This window comes from Macrobrachium rosenbergii, chromosome 4, assembly GCF_040412425.1.
Source record: "Macrobrachium rosenbergii isolate ZJJX-2024 chromosome 4, ASM4041242v1, whole genome shotgun sequence".
In the NCBI taxonomy this organism is placed as follows: Eukaryota; Metazoa; Arthropoda; class Malacostraca; order Decapoda; family Palaemonidae; genus Macrobrachium; species Macrobrachium rosenbergii.
The window spans coordinates 44019616-44040889 of record NC_089744.1 but is presented as its reverse complement, the minus strand read 5'-3'; the positions used below and the strand labels follow the sequence as shown (position 1 = coordinate 44040889).

Below are 21274 nucleotides of genomic sequence, written 5' to 3'. Positions count from 1 at the left end.
CATCGATTTTAGTGTAAGCTGACCTGAGTCAGGATATCTCCATTTATACAAGAGCTTAAACAAAAATCATTAATATCATTATAATACAGAATTTAAAAATAAATCCAACGAAACGGGACTAAATTTCTCTTGAGCATCTTTCTCTTTTTCCCCAATTTCTTTAGAAAATGAGAAGTATAATTAGAAGTATTGTGAGTGTGAGGTTATTGGGATTTCTCCAGAAATTCTAGACTGTTCTTTATTATTAAATATCAACACAATACAAAGTTTAGAAAACTCTTAACAACCTACACTCAAGGCATATAAGTATTCCTGAAGAAACTCTGATGGCTACATTTAAGATATAAATTTCTGTAAATTGGAGACACTGGGTTTTAAAGATATCACAAATATAAATTAACCAGACGAACAAACAATTAAAAGGTTGCCATTAATCCCAAAACCAGCCCTGCCAAATATTCTTCATTTTGGTAGACAATTTCATACTTAGGGGGTTCTATAGGATCCTCTATGAGTCTTAAGTGACTCTCTTCTATCATTGATTTCCAGTAGATCTGAAGGTTCTCTGTGCTCGGTCCCGCTTTGTTAAGGTCCTCTAGTTGCTCATACATCTGACAAAAATAAGAATGTTAGCGTCTCTGGTTCTATATCATGCTACATATAAAAATATACGTATAGTATATGAAAACCGACGATGGAAAAAAGATTACCTTGTTGACGGGTCCCGTGATGTACCTCAGAGTGTTGGTGAGGAGTTTTTTGTAAGCATCTCGGTTCTCACCTTTTTCGATGATCTTCATCATCAGGGTCCCTAAGAAGTTCGGTGCAACCTACCGGAAAAACAATCAACGAACTTTCAAACCAGCATCATCGACAGTCATCTCAGCCACTAAGAGAATTATATTTCAAAGTGAAATACGTCTCATTCAAATATAAAAGAGTAACGAAATAATGTATTATAACTTAAGTCATGGTGAACACTGGGGAATATAACTAGGGTAAGGTAGGCCTCAACACCAAAAAAGATTTTGAGAAGTTTTAAGTGTTAATTTGATTAGCAGATACACTGCGCATATATTCTAAAATGTCAATCATTTAAGATTCTTATAAAATTGCTACAAGCCGGAGAATAAGCTGGTCACAAAAGAGAAAAATCTAGGAAAATTACAAGGTCCACTACCGCTTCACTTCAGCTTAATCAGAATAATACTAATACAAATTAAACGAGCCTTACAGTGTGAGGTTCAAGAAAAGTCAGAAGTGAAAGACTGATCCTTTACCATTCTCGACAGGTGTTTATAATACAGAAAGCGGACAGAAAGACAGCGGGCGACCCGAGGACCCCAGCAGCGCCCATACGAAGGTTGTGTTTGCTAACAGGCATAAAAAGACATATATAATGCGTTACAGAACATGTAAAAGGCAAGTATATATATCAGCGGACAGGCCGTACAATGATGCATACAGTGAGATACATAAAGAATCTGAAATATCAACAAGTAACATATATGACGTGGTTAATGTACGTATGAAGAGAGAAACACAAGAAAGGAGAGGCAATTTCATGCGCTTACAACAGGAGTAGCATGGATGAGAATGAAACATGTTGTTGAACCTGGAGAGAGAGAGAGAGAGAGAGAGAGAGAGAGAGAGAGAGAGAGAGAGAGAGAGAGAGAGAGAGTAGGCCTACTAACCTTTGGAAGCTTCTGATTTATCTGAGCTGCTGCTTCTTTAGGCTCTGTGTGTTCAGGCAATTTCAACGACTCTTGTAAAACATAAATACCTGAAATGAATAAAGTGAAGCACAAATATTCTAAAATAAATATTCATGTGGCAAATAACAGTCTTCAAAACTGATGGCCTATGCATATCCCAATCTTTTTTAATATCCCAATTATTTCACTATTCACCATTAGCAGACAATTCGCATTTCACCCAGGTAGCACATTGTAAAAGCACAGAATTCAGGTTCTAAATTATTCTCAATATATATAGTAAATTACATTTCTAATGATTTTATGATAGAGATGTTTAAGATCCTTTCGTGATTTGCAAAATAGATAGAAAAATATTTAGTGGTATTATTTCCAGAAGTTACAATCTTAGATTTCACTTGGATATAAACAAACACATTCACCGATTCTGATTAATATATTACCTTATTGATTTCTGCATAGTTTACTGGGTATTTGACTATTTGCTTTTAAAGTGTACAATTTCGCCTACATTTATATCCGATTAAAGCACTTTGCGTAAATATCTGATAAGTCCTCGCGTGCAATTGAAGTTGATTCTTCAATCATTTCGCTTCAAAACGAAGAAGAAATAAAATCAAAAGCAAAACGAAAACTTTACCGTGTATTATGTGTATGGTCTGTAACCTCCTTTTTCATAAAATGGATTCAAAATGATGGAAATAATTTACCATTTAAAAATGTTTGACTTACATATAATTAAGAATAGCTAATAGAAATTTAGCATAATACAAACAGTGATTGAACACTTACTGTTGAGAATTATTGCCCTGAGTGTAACAGACAGTTCCATAAGGCTTGCTTTTATCTTCTCCTCGCCCTGGATCTGTGCATCTGAGAAGAAGAGGAACCAGTCAACCAGAATACAAACTCGGAGGAAAAGGATTATGAAATCAAGGCCTTGGAAGGCAGAAGAATCAAATTTCCTTAGGTACAAAAGACATGAAATGACCGTAAGAGCAAAAAACCCTCTTATTACTCCCTGACCAGATGCTTGGCCCCCCAATTGAAATTTCCTTTGTAGCTAAACTTTAACCCTTACAGTATTTGATACATTTCCATATAGTAAGAGCTGAAAGTTAATTGAAAACTGAGCTCTATAATTTCAAATACAGGTTTACTAATTACTGATACTATTATTTTCCTTCATTCATGTGGATATATACATTCGAGAATAGTATATGTTAGTTTTGTGAAATTTTCTTTGGGCCCCCCAAACAATATCTTGGTCCCATCTAGGCATCCCGACTGATGGAATGCCAGCTACGCCACTGCAACTCTGTAATGCTGACGCGTCAACATCCATTGTATATGAAAACTTGATATAATCTCTTGGGAAATCTCTTCGTTGCTAGCACTATGGGAAACATCACTTTCCTGGAACAGCTCTTCTAAGCTCAAAGATCCTTCATTTGATCCTTTCTGTGTGTGTAAATCCTCAGTTTCTTCATTTGCAGGCATAGTTCTCTTCATACTCCTGGTAGTAACACAACTTGGAAATAGGTGGGGGTTATTTTTCTCTGAATCTGCCATTGGACTAATCCTCAAAGGCTTGTCTGTCACTATAGAACGAGGAACAAATGGTGCACCACCAGCTTCATTACCCAATAGAACTTGCAATCTTCCACAGCCAGTGAGTCCTTTACAGCAAAATCAACATTCCCAGTCACCAATTCACACGACAGGTGCAAGCGGCATATAGGAGTTACCTCTTCCCCTATACCTTCATAGATATATGGCTTAAAAGCCTCCAAGCTGCTCAGACACTCACTGCTTGAGGTTACATCTCCACTGGTTGCTAAACAATCTACTTGTTTAATCTCAGTCTTCCCAACAGTCCCAATCTTCCCCACACTGCTCTTCGTAGTTTGTTTCACCTTTGACCACTTGACCAACTGGCTTGGTCTGTTGTTGTGTCTAATAACACTCCCAACTGTAGTGTCCTGCTCTTCCACTGCTGCAAGATGACAAACCCAATCCCATCCCTGCTCCAATCTGTTAGGGCTGCTGTAGGTCGGGATTTGTCATAGTATACCAGCCCATCCTTGGCCAGTTTGCATATGGCCTCCTGTACTTGGCGGAATCTCTCTTGTAGGTTGCTATCCCAGTACACATTCTTGCTTGTAGACTTCTTCAGGAGGTCTCTAAAGGGTTCCATCAGCAGGGCAGTGGCAAGGAAGGGTGCCAACTTGTTGACAAAGCCATACCATGACCTGATGTCAGTGACAGAGGGGTTGATGGCATAGGGAATCTCTGTATGACAGCTAGACCCTCTGTGGGTGTTACGGACCAATTCTTAAATACTTAAAAGTTTATTGCCGCCAGATTCAGGAGCATAACATATTTAATTTATAGTCCTTTTATCACCTTATATATATATAGCTTGAGCTTTAATAATAATGATCTTCAGCAGAAGCATTAGAGTAGAATAATAAAACATACGAAAAACATTTTAAATAATTATTAACAAAAGAAAAACCCATAAACGTATAAACGAAGTAATGAAAAACGTTACAAAACAATCCAACTGAAAGTTACAATAGTTAACTAGACAATGAAATTATGAGAGTTACAGTTTCTTAAACGGAGGTGAGGCAAGTATTATATAATTAATAATACTGATCCAAATGATCAGGGGGACACCCCACTGGAACATCTGCAAGAGGGACAAATCACATGGTCGCTATCAACAGTCAACAACAGGGCTAACTTCCTCGTTGAGACGAATCCTCATCAACTACATCGTTCGGGAATATATACCGTGCAAGTTCATTGAAGCATTCAGCTTCCACAAAGCGCTTTCACCATAGATTCGCTACCTTCGTGAGCCAACAATGCACGATTCCCAGGACGATCACCCCAAGTATAGCCAAAATCACACTCACATGACCCACAAATACTAGAACGTCCACCCTCTTCTACTGCAGAGTTCCGTGTCCCGCCTGAAGTATATCTCACACCTCCACCGTCACCTGCTGTAACAGTAATATTGGCATATAATTAGGGAACTATGGTATTTGTAGAATAGGTAATAACCCCAAGCAGTAGTTTTGGAAAGAACTATTTCCTACAAACTAACACGGGATCGTAACAGTGGGCCTGTAGGAATCCCATCCCAGCTGGAATCTAACTAAGTTCACTCCTCTTTGGCAGAAACTGAATTTTTCTGGCTTGAGAGTTATGGCCTTTTTAGCACGTGGCCAAGAAATTATAGGTGTGCCAGAAGGCCTCCTCGACGCTGTTGTCATACAGAAGAGTATCATCCACACATTTGTGTTTTTGGGGGATGCCCTTGATGGCGTCATCAAACCTCTTGGTGTAGGCATCTGAAGCTGAACAGTGTCCCATGGGCGTTCTTCTGTACCGGTAACGCCCCCAAGGTGTGATAAAGGTTCTGTGGCTCTCTTCATCTAATTCCACCTGGTGGAAGCCCCAATGCGCATCTGCCACTGTCTTGAAGGAATGTAAAGGCACCCCAGAGATCACGCCAAAAGGAGCAGGGGTGTGATGCATCTCTCTCCGGCAGGAGGCATTAAGGCGTTGAAAGTCAACAGTGTGGCGGGGCTGACCTGACTTCTTGGCAACAATGACCATCCTCGCACATCATTCTGTTGCTTCACCAGTAGGTACCTCCTCAATGATGCCCTTCTTGATGTCCTGGTCCAACTGCTTCTTCACTTCTGACTCCCAATGCTTTGGCACTGATGCTGGGGTGTGGCATGCATAGGGGGTTGCCCCCGGCAGTAGATGAATATGGTGCAGCTTGCCCTCCATGACTGGGAGGGGCTCTCTCTCTGTATTGAAAGTTGATGACGAAAAATGGCGCAAGAGCCACTGCTGCAACTTTGGGACGTTCTCCTCCACTGGTGGAAAGGACATGGATGAGGGCTTAGGCAGGGATGGCCCAATGGGTGTGGGGACCTCATGCTCCAGTGCGAGGCTTGCTGACACTGGTAGGTGGTGGGGAAAGGACTGGGGCACAAGGCCAAGGTCCTTACAAGCAGCCAATGAAAGGAAGAAAGACCTTGCAGTCTTGATGAAGTGCACTTCTTGGACGGTTCTCCTGGTACTGTATTGAATGCGAAGAGGGGCAGTTCCCATACACTCCAATCGAACATTGGCAGCATCACGTAGGCCCCTGCAGTGTCATGAAAGGGCAGGCCTTTCAATGAGGGTCGACAGCAACGTGGGGCCTGCAACACACACTTGGGCCCCCATGTCTACCACAGCCTGTACAGGCTTGTGACCCTTAGGCCTAGGCTCATGCACTGATGAGGACACTATCACTTGTATAGTAGGCTGTATACTGGGTTGTACCCCGGTGGTGACTGCTCCCAGTGTTACTGACGAAGCAGGGGCATCACTCACCATCTTCTTCTTGCTCCTACAGAACCATTTCAAGTGGCCAATTTTTTGACAGCCATGACAAACACTATTTCTTGCTGGGCACAACACCTTTCTTGGATCATGCTGCACTCCACAGTTCCCACACACACGAGCGTTGATGGAAACTGAGGACCTCTCACTGCTCTTCACCGCTGCACACTCAGGGGGGCTGGGGTCTGTCTCCACATCGGCCACACGTGGCTCTTGATGCCATGTGTCATGCTGGGGCATGGGATCATCTTTGTGGGCTGCCTCATATGTCATAAACACTGCCCTTAAGGTATCTACACTACAAATGGAATCACATGACCTATAGAGGTCTCTTTTCAATATCTCATCCCTTAGACCTGCCATAAGCTTACTAATAAGCATATATTCAGACAAATCTCTATAACAGCTAGGGCACTGGAAGCCACAATCCATGGCTTTTTGCGAGCACTTTCCAAAATATTCACTAATTGACTCCTCATGTCCTTGCATATACACAAAATACTCAGCCCAGTGCACAGCCTGGTTCGAAGCATGCAGAACCATGGCCCCTATAGCATCCAAAGCCCCTTCTGGAGACAAATTAGCCCACTGTAAATCACTATACCTGGCATCCAGTGTATGTTGCAACTCTGGGATGCAGTGAAGCCTAATGTGTTGAACTGCATCCATTGGTTGAAGCTTATATGGCCTAAGCCACTGTGTCATGGACTGTTTCCAAGTCCTGAAGGAGGCCGACGACATTTCCAAAGCACACTTCTCTGGTACCGGTGGGGCTGGAGGCCTGGGGCTGCTCTGTAGACGCAAGCCACTCGCCATTGTAGCCAAGCAGTCATTAAAGGCTTGCAACGCATCTTGACCTTCGGCAACTACATCCTGAAGAACTGGTGATCTTGGCGCCACTCCAATGGGAGTACTGCTACAACGCTAAACATCAGATCTCACAATAAGTTACTAAAACGGAGTGACCGACAATTAGTTACTTTAAACGTTACTTAATAATTCCACTTTTTTAAGAGAGAGAGAGAGAGAACCAGCACAAAAGGTCTCTAGAATCAGAATGACAAATTTAATTTTGCAGTCGGAAATCAAAACCCTGTAGAATACTCTATCAAAGCTAGATGATGTGATCTTAAATGAAAAAATGTTTCTGTGCAAGAAATCAATGACGGAAAATATGCGATCAGAGTTTAAATGAGTAACTGCCATGTGCTTTTGTGCAATACTTCCCTTTTCCCAAGAAAATACTTGCATGACACATCTGTCTACGTACTGGACAAAGCTTTTGTCGAGATATCAACACGACTGATGAAGCAAACAGAACAGTGCAGTTTAGAAACCCACGTGATTCTCTCTCTATAAGACAAAAGATGGTGCAATACTTAAAGTGATTGTCTGTCTCTTATCTCATCTGTTGATGTGACTTATCCCTCGAACCATAACAAAAGACCTCATGACTGCACAGTCACATGGTAACAAGCTGGATTCATGGAAGACTTACAACGTCACCGAGATTACGTCATGTTCGCATCAAGTCTACAACTGATTATTTCCACGATAAATACACAGACGATTTAGATCCTTATTAGGCTACATCACCGTAAGCTGAAATAATTATACTTTGCTTATTTCGTTTGTTCATTGCACTGAACTTCATCGCATTCATAACATATACTTTAGCATCTGTATTGTTTAGTATGAGTTAGCAGTACCTCAATTCTTTTGTATACCAACAGTGCTTTTAATAATTATTATATGAATATTTGTTGTTCTTATGTTTGTAAGTAAATGAACATATAAACCGCTCTTAGATTAGGAAGAATACCAAACAGGACTGAGCTTTCCATAGTCTTGTACCTTTATAAGCATGGCCAACAGTCACCTCGTAAGATGAATGCTAGGCGAAGAGCCAAAAGGATCAAGATGTTTTTGATGCCAGCATTAGTCACAGAGCCCAGATCATTCTGTAACTGTAGTACGAATACAAAGTGGAATGGAAGGTTATGCAGAGAAATGCAGTGAGCCCATTTGAAGAAAGACAACGATTCCGACATGGATTATATGATCCAGCTACTTGACAATATTGTCAAGAAAATATTCTTCAGCTTTTATTACAGTTAAACATGGAACCAGGCAGATAGAGAGCTAAGATTTTCTGAGTGACAACAATACCAGAATATTTTCTCCATTTCAGTACAAATGAAGACTGTCAAAGAGAAAAGATAATCTTTAAAGACTGGCGCAATCATAGTCATAGACGTAGTTTCGTTTTTGTAGCAAGTTGTTCACAAAAAAGTACCTTATTCTCACTAAAACTGGCTTCAAAACACCTGGAATAAACCAGAGGTATGAGCGGATGTTGTAGTGTTGGAAAGAGGTGGTCTTATAAAGGCTATCGAATGTTTGTCTTTTTATTAACCCTTTATTGGCATGCATAATAGGTTCATTCGGCTTATCACAAATGTCATTCTGCAAGAAACCTACAATTGATACAACAAAGTCAATAAAGAATTTTTCTGTTATTCTGCACTAAACACGTGTTGTTAGCTACACAAATCAGGTTAGTAATTATACGCTTTGTTTACATGATTAGTAAATTCCATAGACTACAGTGCCAAGTCACTGTCAAAGATCTGAAAATATTTGCTGTGATTTGTATCAGTGAAGGAGACGGTAGGGGCCTTCATAACATAAGTTTTACTCGATGAATTACAATCAATAGAACTAAACATTGATGATATGCCTCGTCAAGATTATGACAAAAAAAAAAAAAAATGAAGGGCACAGATAACGGTGTGAAAAAGGAGATATAAACCTACATGCTTATTTCGTGCCTAGCAGTGTACATTTATTGAACTTTAAATATGCTTCTTAAAAAGTGTCTTCAGGCAGAGAATATCTTGTCTGGTTCAGCAGTTATACAGTTAATCTCCCGATCAAGTCATTGCTGGGAAGGACTTTAATTAAAAAATACCTACTGAATTTTTTCTTAGAGCTGGGTTGGAGGCCTCTTGCTATGCAACCTGCCTGGAGTGCAGAGAGACCTAGCACCGACCTTACCCACAGATGCATACTTCATATTTTGATAGTCTTAAGCCAAAATAAATAAGCATTAAATGGGTCTCCCACGAGATTCAGTATTAGAGGTATGACAGAATCATGACTTGTGTTCAGCATCCCTCTCTCTCTCTCTCTCTCTCTCTCTCTCTCTCTCTCTCTCTCTCATACGAAGGCAATTGTTTTTTTATGTAATAGTATTATTTGCTCAAGTAGTACTGGTAAACAGATTTATGAAGATGAGAATAACACATTTTTGTGCTTCGTATGCCTTCCTCCCAACTTACCCCTGAACACATTTTTCATTTGGAAAAAGGCCAGTAATCTGCTTGTAAAGGAAATAAGACCTTTTCTTATAATGGAATACTTGTACTGATCTAATACACATATCTGGTACTATTTCAGACACAAATTAGGCGTTCTTCCTTGAATTCATCATAAGAAAACATTAAGCATTGAAAATATACATATAATGGTTAAATACTTCATTTTTTTAATACTTTCCACATCGCTTCTTCCATACTTGACATTAATATATGTTACAGAATAAATAACGAATGAATGAACAGATTTTCTTTGTGAATTACTTCTTTAAGAAAAAAAAAGTGACTTCATCAGAATTCACCATGTGTTCGTACCTCTTACAATCCTCAGAGCATTCAGCTGCTGGCTAGCGTCACTGGCCTCGGCTACGTGGGTGCGGATGAGGTCGCGCCAAGAGGCCCTGACCACATCGTAAACATCTCTCATGGTGCCATGGAGGAAGCGTCGAACCTCAGGGAAAAGATCTTCTACCCTTAGATTTCCACTTCATTTTCAAAGGAACAAACAGAAAAACAATAAACATCAGAAAAAACCTTGCTGAGACGCATTGTTCTAGACCAACTACTCTGTAACAGTAATTATACTCTACTTCTTTTCAAGCAAACAGATACTACCTTCTGACACCTATGTTACATAATACAATAATTGCACTTAAACGTAATCATTGCAGAATATAACCTATTAATTATAATTTTTTGAGGTCACATGTTGTAATAACAGTTTCCTGGTCGAAAAAATAATACAAATGTCTGTAAAAGTAATTAGGTTTTAGAGTAAGGGATTTTAAGTAAATACAGGAGATGAAATAATCCACTCTCCAAAAACTGCTGTTTCAACTTCAAAAAATGCACACACACACACACATATATAAAATGTATATATATTGTGACAAAGTAATCAAGTACCTGGTTATAACACAACTATTAAATCCAAAAACTTACCTCACTTCAGCCAGATATCTGAAACCTCATAACAATAATATTACAACTGAGCACTCTAAAGGTAACGGTGATCCCTTAAAACTTGTTTATCACTTGAAAAATCAATCTAAGTTGATCAAGTTATGAGTGAGGTAGTAACTGTTAAGCAAGAAATATACTAGAGGGAAAGGGCATCACTCCATCAAACAACTATAATCGTTTCCCTGGTCTTAATTCACTTCAGAAAAATTCTAAAGGAGAACGGAACATGTTTATCACTTACCTTGTGCATACATACATAACCCTATTCACTGGTGGTCAAAAATAAAACAGTGTGCTTTTAAAACTTTAAATACAAAAATTTATTTCTAACTTCAAAAGTTATAATTAGAATTCACAATCTGAAAAAATTTGCCACTATTTGAAACCAGCATAAGATTTAATTAATTCTTAAACAAGATTAATTCACAAAACTTTAATCTATCAAGAAATTATGTTAACTAAGCAAAAATTCAAACTATTAAGATTTTGAAAAAGAAATCTTAACAAATGAAAATCACAACAAGTATGCAATGTTAAAGTATCAACACATATAAAGTGCTAACTAAATCAGTGTTACATCACCAACACAAAAATTTGGGTAAAACTGTGAAATTGTAAACACAAGAGCACACAAAAGAAATGTAAAAACAAGAACATATAAAAATGCACAAAAAGTTTATCAACAATAATTTCACTAAGGCAAAATCTGTTTAAAGATTATATCTACCTTTTTAAAAGATTATACTACCTTTTTACCATGGTAAAAAATTAAGTAAAAGCACTTTACCTTGTACAAGTTTCTGAACACTATTACACAACTCCTTTTTCCTTATTGCTGCAGCATAACACTTTTACCTAAGACCTGTTACCGTTAACTCTCTCTTATATCAGATTCCACCAAGGGAGCATTAAATATTATTAACAGTTTCCAAAAACTTATATGTTTGGGAGAGTGACCACAATCTTACACTCTTCTACATGAAGAAGGGATGAGAGAGAGAGAGACCCACCCTACCTTTACCAGGTCTCTATCTGAACTAACTAGTATTACCAAATTTCTTCTATGAGGTTAAACCTGGGTTGCCAGTTAGGCATTTTTAGAAAGTGGTCACCCTAGAAGAAACAGGAATAAACTGAGTTTCTTCCTCTACAATAGGAATAAACAGAATTTCTTCCCTTTCCAACAGGAATAAACAGATAATTTATTCTCTGGCTCAGAGAGCTACATAGGCCTGCACCCTTATCTGAATGATTGACAATTTCCTGTTTGAATACTTGTATAAACACAGAGGCTAGCCCAGCGACATCCTTTCCCTGGTCAACAAATATTATCAAGCCTTTCATCTCTTCTCCCTTTAACTGATAACTTAAGTGGTTTTTAGGGTCTCTCTCACATAAAGCATTTCCTGTGGTCACCCACCTGAGTAAACATTCAGCTGTGTACACACAAGCCTACAGGAAAATGTATCTTAGCTTATCAAACAGCCAACCAACCCTTGTAAGATCTGATACTTAGCATCTCCCATAAACACTATTTTCAAAGTTATTACAGTCCATACATGACAAACACAGGAGAAAATATATAAACAGTACAGAAAACATATTACTTTTATAGAATACATACATATCATAAGACATATCATTATAATATATATGAATTTTTTATCACATCTCAATGACATTTTATATACAAACATTAATCTACTAATGTTGTTTGATATCCGATTCGCGCTACTTCGGGAATATCATCGAAGGGGAATTATAAGTTATAAATGGATTGGTACCTAAGTGACTTGAACACCCAACAGTACCCTCCAATGTTTTCCAGCCTATGTCGCTAACCATTAGGGTTTCAAGAGAGATGTAAGTTAATGCCGACTCTGCCATATACATACACATCGAGTGCAGGGATTTGTACTTAGCGTCAGCATCAACCCATCCCCACCATATACTGAAGAGTCAGCATTAACTTATACCTCTCTTGAAAGCCTAATGGTTAGCGACTCGACTGGAAGTCATTAGAGGGTATAGTTGGGTGTTGAATCACTTAGGTGCCACCAATTTATCATTATAATTCACTTATAATTCCCCTTTGGATGACATTCCCAAAATGTATATATAAAACATATGGATATTAAATGACATTTGTAGCTAAATGATTATATATATAAACATATATATATATATATATATATATATATATATATATATATATATATATATATGTTTGTTTGTCTACATTATACGAGTATATACATTTTTTCTTGCTAACGCTATTGTTCATGGAGCATTTATCATTTTGAGAAACATTTATTCAACTTCTTGTGCTTCTTTTCTTAAGGGCTGAAGTATTTAAGGAGTCCAAGATTGTTATTTTGCTGCTCCATTTATTTATTCTTATGTTGACGAGTATTTTAACAGTGGACAATTTCACAAAGAAATTATGCATCTTATATAATGGTAGTGCATCTATACAAACAAAAAAATTAAGATAAAAAGTGAAAATTAACAGAAATATGACCGGAGCCAGAACTGGGAGTGTTTCCATGAAGCTTTACAATACGTGTCTTGGACTCCAGTGAGAATCCTGAGGCCCTGGGGAAGAGCTTCTTCTGGCTGTATGGTAGAACTTGACCAAGGGGCACCCGGCTATTCAATGCAGGGTTCTGCTGCAGGATGTTCATTGCTTCGGCAACCACCAACTGGCCATAGTTATCCCCTTGGTGAATAATTTCACTTGTTCTGATACGGTTATTGGAAGGAGGCTTTTTGTCATGTACATCCATAAAATGCTGACGGAAAATCACCAGAACTTTCTCCAGTCGTATTTCATTGTCAATTTTCACTTTCATTTTTATTTTGAAATTTTCTACACTGCCATGATAAAAGCAATGTATTTTCTTTGTAAAGTCCTTATAGAGGGTGTGAGGTTCAAGAAATGTCAGAAGTGAAAGACTGGTTCTTTATTATTCTCGACAGGTGTTTATAACGCGGAAAACGGACGGAAAGGTAGCAGGCAACCTGAGGCCCCTGCTGCGTCCGTTCAGAAATTGTTTGTTAACAGGCATAAGAAGACATATAATATGTTACAGAACATGTATAAGGTTACTAATATATATATATATATATATATATATATATATATATATATATATATATATATATATATATATATATATATATATATATATCGGAGGAAAGGCCGTACAATGATGCATACAATGAGATACATAAAGAATCTGAAATAATAACAAGTACAGTAACATATATGACATGATTAATGTACATATGAGGAGAGAAACACAAGAATGGAGAGGCGATTTGACGCCCTTACAAGGGAAGTCCAGGACGATGGTTCTGCTGGGTATTCATTCCTGCAAGATACAGTTGGGGATAACGTAAGTATAGAGGGAAGTCTGGAACATTATCCCCACTGGGGAAGTTCGGATGACATCCCTGCAAGGAGATGTCATCCAGACATCACCTTCCCCAGGGCCTCAGGATTCTCACTGGAGTCCAAGGACACGAAGTGTAAAGCTTCATGGAAACACTCCCAGTTCTGGCCCCTGTCATATTTCTGTTAATTTTCACTTTTTATCTTAATTTTCTGTTTGTATGCATGCACTACCATTATAGAAGAAACATAATTTCTCTGTGAAATTGTCCACTGTTAAAATACTTTTCAGCATAAGAATAAATAAATGGAGTAGCAAAATAACAACTTGGACTCCTTCTTAAATACGTCAGCCCTGAAGAAAAGGATGATCTCCCAACAGGGGGAGTCTAGGACGGTATCCCCAATGGCAGAGGTCCAGGGCGGTGACCCCCAAGTGAAAATCAGGGACGTCGTCCCTGCAGGATAAGTACAGGATGAAGTCCCCACAGGGGTAAGTCCAGAAATACATCCCCGCCAGGTACACATTCCTGCAGGATACAGTCTGGGATGGAATAACACCAATGGGAAATACAGGACAAAATTCCCTACGGGGGAATTCACTGACGATGTTCTCGCCAAGAGAAGCCCAGGTTGACGTCCCCAGTAGAGAATTCTTGGTCAATCCTCGCTGGTCCGAGGCCCGGTTAAATAGGGAGTGCTGGAGTAAGAAAGGGCATCTTTCCATAAAAGAAGCCTCTGGCTACTGGGCATGTAAGAGCGAGACGAGACGGCGTCAGGCTCTTACAGGCACAGCTTAATCTAAACCAACAACCCCTAGTAAAATTTTTCATGATAACTATGGGTTAATAGCTGAAACAGGTGCCGACAGCCGGCATAAAAATAAATATATGGAGCAGCAATCATTGTCTTTTCATTCATAGCTTCAACCTTGTAGCTGTGAAGTACAGGAAATTTGAAAGCATTTCCTTTAAGCAAGTAGATGTTGACGTGCAGTAACTTCCAGCAAGAATTGCTTACGAGAAAGACTATGCTAAACAAGTTTATATATATATATATATATATATATATATATATATATATATATATATATATATATATATATATACATATATATATATAAGCAGATTAAATACTGTAATCTGACAAGCAGATTAAAGCCTCAATCTGGCTTCATCGTTATATATATATATGGCTATATATATATATATATATATATATATATATATATATATATATATATATATATATATATATATATATATATATACTCGTATAGCTCACGGATGAAAACAGACCCCTGTCTGAAAGCTTGAGATATAGGGAGCCAGCATATGACCCATAAAGAATAACTCGAAGAAAGAACAATAATCACAAACGAAAATAATCCCAAATCTTAAAAGTACCAACATACCAAGTCTCACACGAAGCAGCGAAAATGGACTGAACTCAAAACCAGCACTAACGATATGCCACAGCACGGTTTCGAAGGCTAACAATGTAGTTTCCATAAAACTAAAGAAAATTAGGCATTTCAGCTTATATTTACGAACAATCAATAAAAATTATGAATGCGCTCTCACATTAAAGAAAAAGGGGCCTCTTTCTGTAACTTTTGCTTATGTACCGTGTTTCCTTATTCACCTGTAATTTTCATTACAATTTGCATAAATACAATAACATAAAACTACTTACATAGGAGATTCTTGAACGTGAGGCAAGAGAGTGTTAAGGGCTGATTCAATCCGGATAAGGACAGCCTCTACAAAATGACTCATTTCTGTGGGAAAAAAAAAAAATAATAATCCATTAACCTTCACACATCATTCTGCCGTTCTTTGCAAGGATTTAGAAGATAATACACATAGTTAAATCTCTAGGTTAAGATGCCGAAATACTGTTCATCATTCTTCTTCTTTTCAATATTCAAAAGTGCTACCAACTTTAGTTTAATAATCTGCTATATTGCAACTATGAAGGCAAGAAAAATGTTTCATTTTGGTTTGTACCTTATGTGAAATTTAAATGAAGTGTAAAAATTTACGAGGATTGAAATCCTGAGACAGGCTGCATAATAGGCTTTCGTAATAATGACTGTTGCATGGATATATTCTTCAGCTCTTTTCTAGTAACAATTAAAGTAACATCTTTATCCGATGGCCAGAAAATCACCTGTGTAATATTTAAAGCATTAATCAAGACCTCATCAACTCCCATCATTAGTTTAAAAGAAAATGGGCAAAAATACCAATCTTCTGAAGCTGCATTTGATTTTTTGTCAGCATACTTTGCAAATTAAGAATCGAATATTGTAATGTAATGCAACGTCACATCTTCACATGTTCTCATATATTATTTTCAACAAAGTGATAATAAATGCTTTTGATCAAATTAAAAATCGAATATTGTAACGTAATGCGACACCACATCTTTACGTGATGACATATTAGTTATAAATGCATTTGATGATGAAATGGAAAGAAGCATGAGGGAAGTATGTGACCGACAGAGAACCCGCAAACGAACCGCTCACCATCAAGAGCATGTAGGAGGCGGAGATGAATTTCATTGTGGAAGATTTCCTTCGGCGAAATCCTCGAGCACTCATCGTTTTCTTCCGGAACATCGTCCTCGTTGTTGAATGCACTGTCGATGTCCTCGTTATCATCGAGAACTAAAGAGGCCTATTATATATTAATTAGCGTTATTATGATTTTATTCCGTTCTTTCATCGTTGTCAGTGTAGGCTTGTCGTTGTATAAAAGGAACACGTTTATGGGGAAATATTTCATATTATGCTATTATATCCAAGCTTGTTACAAATAATGTTAGTATTACATCTCATTACAGCCTTCTAAAAGACGGTCTGAATGAAAGTCGAATATGATTTTACGAACCATTTTGGCGGTTGCACCATGTTGTGGAGTGTTATATAGGCGTCTGTTTCATTCCTAACATTTAAGTAAGATTTAAAATACTTTTAATGAAATTCAGTGCCATTACGAAGGTTAAAATTTTTTGATAACTTAATTACATTGTGAAAGCTAATATCATGGTAAATAACTTATTGGCTTTCCTCACTCTCTCTCAGATATATAAAACCAATCCATTCCTATAATTAAGTCCGCAGAAAGTTATACATAATGATGAGGAGGAAGAATAAAAATGGTTTGTGGGAATTTTCAAATAATTCAAGCTCAACAGATTTCTAATTTCTATTTGGTTTGACTTCAACTTCTAGACTTGCCTTTCCAGTTGAAATTTCGTCGTCTTCAGCAATCACTTCTTCTTCAGTCCCAACGTCCACCGAAAGTTCCTCGGCATCAGTTCCAGATTTTGTCGTCGTGTGGAAAACAGTAAGAAACAGGAGAACAATCGCAAAATTCTTTCCTCTCGGTAACTGTTGATAGACGTATGGATATTATAAGTTACATTATGAGGAGCAGACACATGACAGTTACTGTTAAGTTGCATTGTTGTGTAATATACTCTTATCGTGAAGTTTATTCCATGTACGGTACAACCGTGGTATAGTCTACTGCACCTCGGCCGAAGTATGAGATATGGGCCTACTATTTTTAGTTGATTAGGTTAAAATTTCAAGTCACTGCCTGGTCTTTCTTTCCTCACATAACTGCGCCCATGAAGCATAATTATGGTGCTTCTTAATGATTCCAAGAACTGGGCGCCCCCTATAGAATAAAAAAAGTTTACACGGAGAAAACTGGTCATCGTTCGCTAATTACGTCACCAATGTGCTTATCTGTTTCTCTACTAGTTACCTGCATATCTTCTGCGATTCTTCCTGGTAATGATGAACGATATTTCGAAATATTTTGGTGAATCTACTAGGAATTCTAGAGACACGAAAGCACTACGGTGATTTGCGTAAAACAACGAATAATTAAAGCAAATCGATAACTTATCCCATACTTGTTATCTGTTTACTGTTGGGAATATTTACACATGGCACTGTCTTGATAGCGATGGATGTCTCGCATGAGTGTACCTTTCACAGATTCGGGATGATGTCATTATATATATATATATATATATATATATATATATATATATATATATATATATATATATATATATATATATATATATATATATATATATATATATATATATATATATATATATATAATGTATGTATAAGGGAGAGTTAGAGCTCAGAATACACATCACAAAGGCTGCCACGTGCCGATAACACATCGAAATGCTATGTGACAACACAATAAAACAATAGCTCTTTGGAAGTAAAATCATGGGATATACTTAGGGTGCAAGAAGAGGCTGCTGAAAGTAAATTGTTCCCACGGGGCGCAAAGTCATAGAACTGCTAGCAGATTACCTGAGCCTGAGCAATCAAAGATAAGAAATCATTATAAAATGTGTAAGACTTATATTGAAAGCAAAAATTTTCTGTCATAGACAAGTACGAAACAACAACGACCTAACATTTTACAATGCATACCGTCGTTAAATACTCAGACTTCCTCTGCACAACTGTGTGAAGCCTAGCACAGGAAACCGGTTTTCCTCGCTGTTTTCATGCACGTTAGCACTCTATCTTACTTTCACAAAAGCGGGTTATTGCAAGATTTTAGCGAACTCTATTTTGTTATTTCTGTCTGTTAATATAGTGTTAAGGTTTAAGTGATTTCACTTCCAAAAGAACTGTTATCTTGTGTTATAACATAGTATTTCGATGTTATCAATAAGTGATACAAGTTCTCAGTCAAATGAGACAATGTTTATGTTCTAAGTTTTTACCAACTAGGTTCATTACATGCCAGAATATATATATATATATATATATATATATATATATATATATATATATATATATATGTGTGTGTGTGTGTGTGTGTGTGTGTGTGTGTGTGTGTGTGTGTGTGTGTGCGTGCGCGCGCGTGTGTGTATACATACGGTATATACATATATATGCTGCTTTGAAGATGTGAAAGACAAGAGGAGTCTTAGAATGACATCATAACCTTTGCTTAGCGGGGAAATGCTCGAGATAAGTATACAGTATAAGCCTTCCAAAGATATCATTAGTCACCTGATAGCAATTAGTGATAGCACTAAGGATGAGACAGATCGCATGACAAAGAACTATTTGTGTTAGAGAGGATGGAATGAGAGAGGCGCAAGGCAAGTGAAGGAAAGGTGAACAAGTTATGACTGGATGTTTCCTTGATATTCTGAGGATATTCTGAGGCGAGGCAGCCGTATTTAAACGAAGTCATGTTACTGTATAGCCTACTTCAAAGTATTTTCTGTGATCACCTTTTGATTTACCGAGGTATGGAACACTTCATAACTTCAGTACGATTAACCCACTTTAAATCAAAACTATTCGCCTATAATTTAGTTTCTGTCTCTGCTGCAGCTTGCACCAGTAAGTGCAAAACACCTAGCTTGCTATTAAATTCCACAGATGATGAATAGGAAGGCAGCTATCAGTTAACGTTTTCTCATGTTGTTGCTTCTTAACTATCTGGCAATTTGGGCTCAAAAGAAGTGCTGATGCTACCATTGTTGGGATTTAACGAAGGATATATTCATTCATTTTAAAAACTGATGATATATTTTGGATAAAGATGTTTTCGATGGACATTATTAAACTATCCTTGATAACTCATTTTAGTTGGAATGCGTGCTGATAGTGGCTTTCCATTATTTTTTCAAGGGTTTCTGGGGTTCTTTCATCGACACTCAGCACATTTTATCGTTATGTTTCCTTAATACCATTTTCCCCACAAATGGAAATGGAGATATACTGTTCCTGTTCCAAAGGGTCATTTATTTAAAAGCTGAAACAATTACATACCGATCTCAGTTATTCTGGTGCTCTCTAAGATTGCTGAAAATTATCTTTAAGCTTTTCTACAGATTTGGGACATTTGCTTCCTGGCAATCCTATGCCTGCAGAAAACAGTTGGCACTTGCAATGAAACCTTGACAGTAGGATTTGGGTGTAGACTTGTTCAAATGATTTTATGCTGCTTTTGACTTGGTTTAAGACGAAACCGTGAATGGTTTATGAAATCAGTTATCATTCACTTGATGAAGCGAGTCTCATTGGGTCGGAGGGCAAAGTACGGAAGGCGGTGGCAAGACCTCTTATACTGAATTGGCTGGAAGCGGCACCGCTGATGCAAAAATAGAACAAAATGAATTGGGCTTAGCGGAAACGAGGAAGCTCAAATAGATGAGTGGCGTGAAGAGGAGATATAGGATGAGATATGAATATAATTAAGGGATCAGCAAAAGCCGCTTCAATAACCTAGGTGTTGTAACGCCAGTTTTAATAGACATTAAATCAGCAACAGCCACTGAGGTATCAAAAAAAGTCTAAGAATCAAGACAGACTGTGTGGGCACCTGTAGTACTAGGGACACGAAAGGGAGGAAGGCCTAAGAGAAGATGGAGAGACTTCATATTCGAGAGTACATGAGGGACAAAGCGTAAGCGAAGGGAGTACACAAGATAGTGTCATGAAAAACCATAGAGGGTATATATCTGGAGATGCTATCTTTATACCAGTACTACGAAGTTCGGTGGTCTTCCACTAGGGCGGCGCTGCAGAACTTTGCAGCTATCTTTAAAGGTCTAGTAACCACACAAATTGAACAGGGGCTTTGTGTGATTGTGATTTTTTTCTATCCTAAATGTTTCATGAGTAAATGTTTAGAGAATGTTTAATGAGGGTTTAGTGAATGTTTAGTGAGTGAGTGTGTAATGAATGTTCATGAGCAAGTGTTTAGTGTGTAAGAATTCAGTGGATGTTTAGTGAGTGTTTAGGGTTTAGTGAATGTTTAGCGTGTAAGTAGTCAGTAAGTGTTTAGGGTTTAGTGAATGTTAGTGTTTAGTGAATGTTTAGTGTGTAAGTATTCAGTGAATGTTTAGTGAGTATTTAGGGTTTACTGAATGTTTAGCTTGTAAGTGTTTAGTGAGTGTTTAGTGAATGTTAGTGTTTAGTGAATGTTTAGTGTGTAAGCATTTAGTGAATGTTTAGTGAGTGTTTAGGGTTTAATGAGTGTTTAGCATGTAAATGTTTGGTGAGTATTTAGGGTTTAGTGAATGTTAGTGTTTAATGAATGTTTAGCATGTAAATGTTTAGTGAGTATTTAGGGTTTAGTGAATGTTTAGTGTCTAAGTGTTCAGTGATGTTTAGTGTGTAAGTATTCAGTGAATGTTTAGTGAGTCTTTAGGGTTTAGTGAATGTTAGTGTTTAGTGAATGTTTAGCATGTATAAGTGTTTAGTGAGTGTTCAATGAATGATTAGTGAATGTTCAGTGACTGTTTAGTATTTAATGAGTGTTTATGGGTTTAATGAGCATTTAGGGTTTAGTGAGTATTTAGTGTTTAATGAGTGTTTAGGGTTTTGTGAGTGT

At 37.6% G+C, this 21274-nt stretch overlaps 1 protein-coding gene across 1 annotated transcript; it reads right to left on the bottom strand.

The window, feature by feature from the left end:
- Positions 1-224: 224 nt before the first annotated feature.
- On the bottom strand, positions 225-17787 carry LOC136833709 (uncharacterized). Its single transcript, XM_067095903.1, has 9 exons — positions 17648-17787; positions 17113-17265; positions 16399-16549; positions 15561-15645; positions 9824-9993; positions 2508-2588; positions 1695-1783; positions 711-830; positions 225-611 (listed from the first exon to the last, which is right to left on the bottom strand). The coding sequence occupies exons 1-9, from the start codon at positions 17651-17653 to the stop codon at positions 417-419; spliced, it is 1050 nt and encodes a 349-aa protein (XP_066952004.1). The 5' UTR covers positions 17654-17787; the 3' UTR covers positions 225-416.
- Between the last annotated feature and the right edge of the window lie 3487 nt (positions 17788-21274).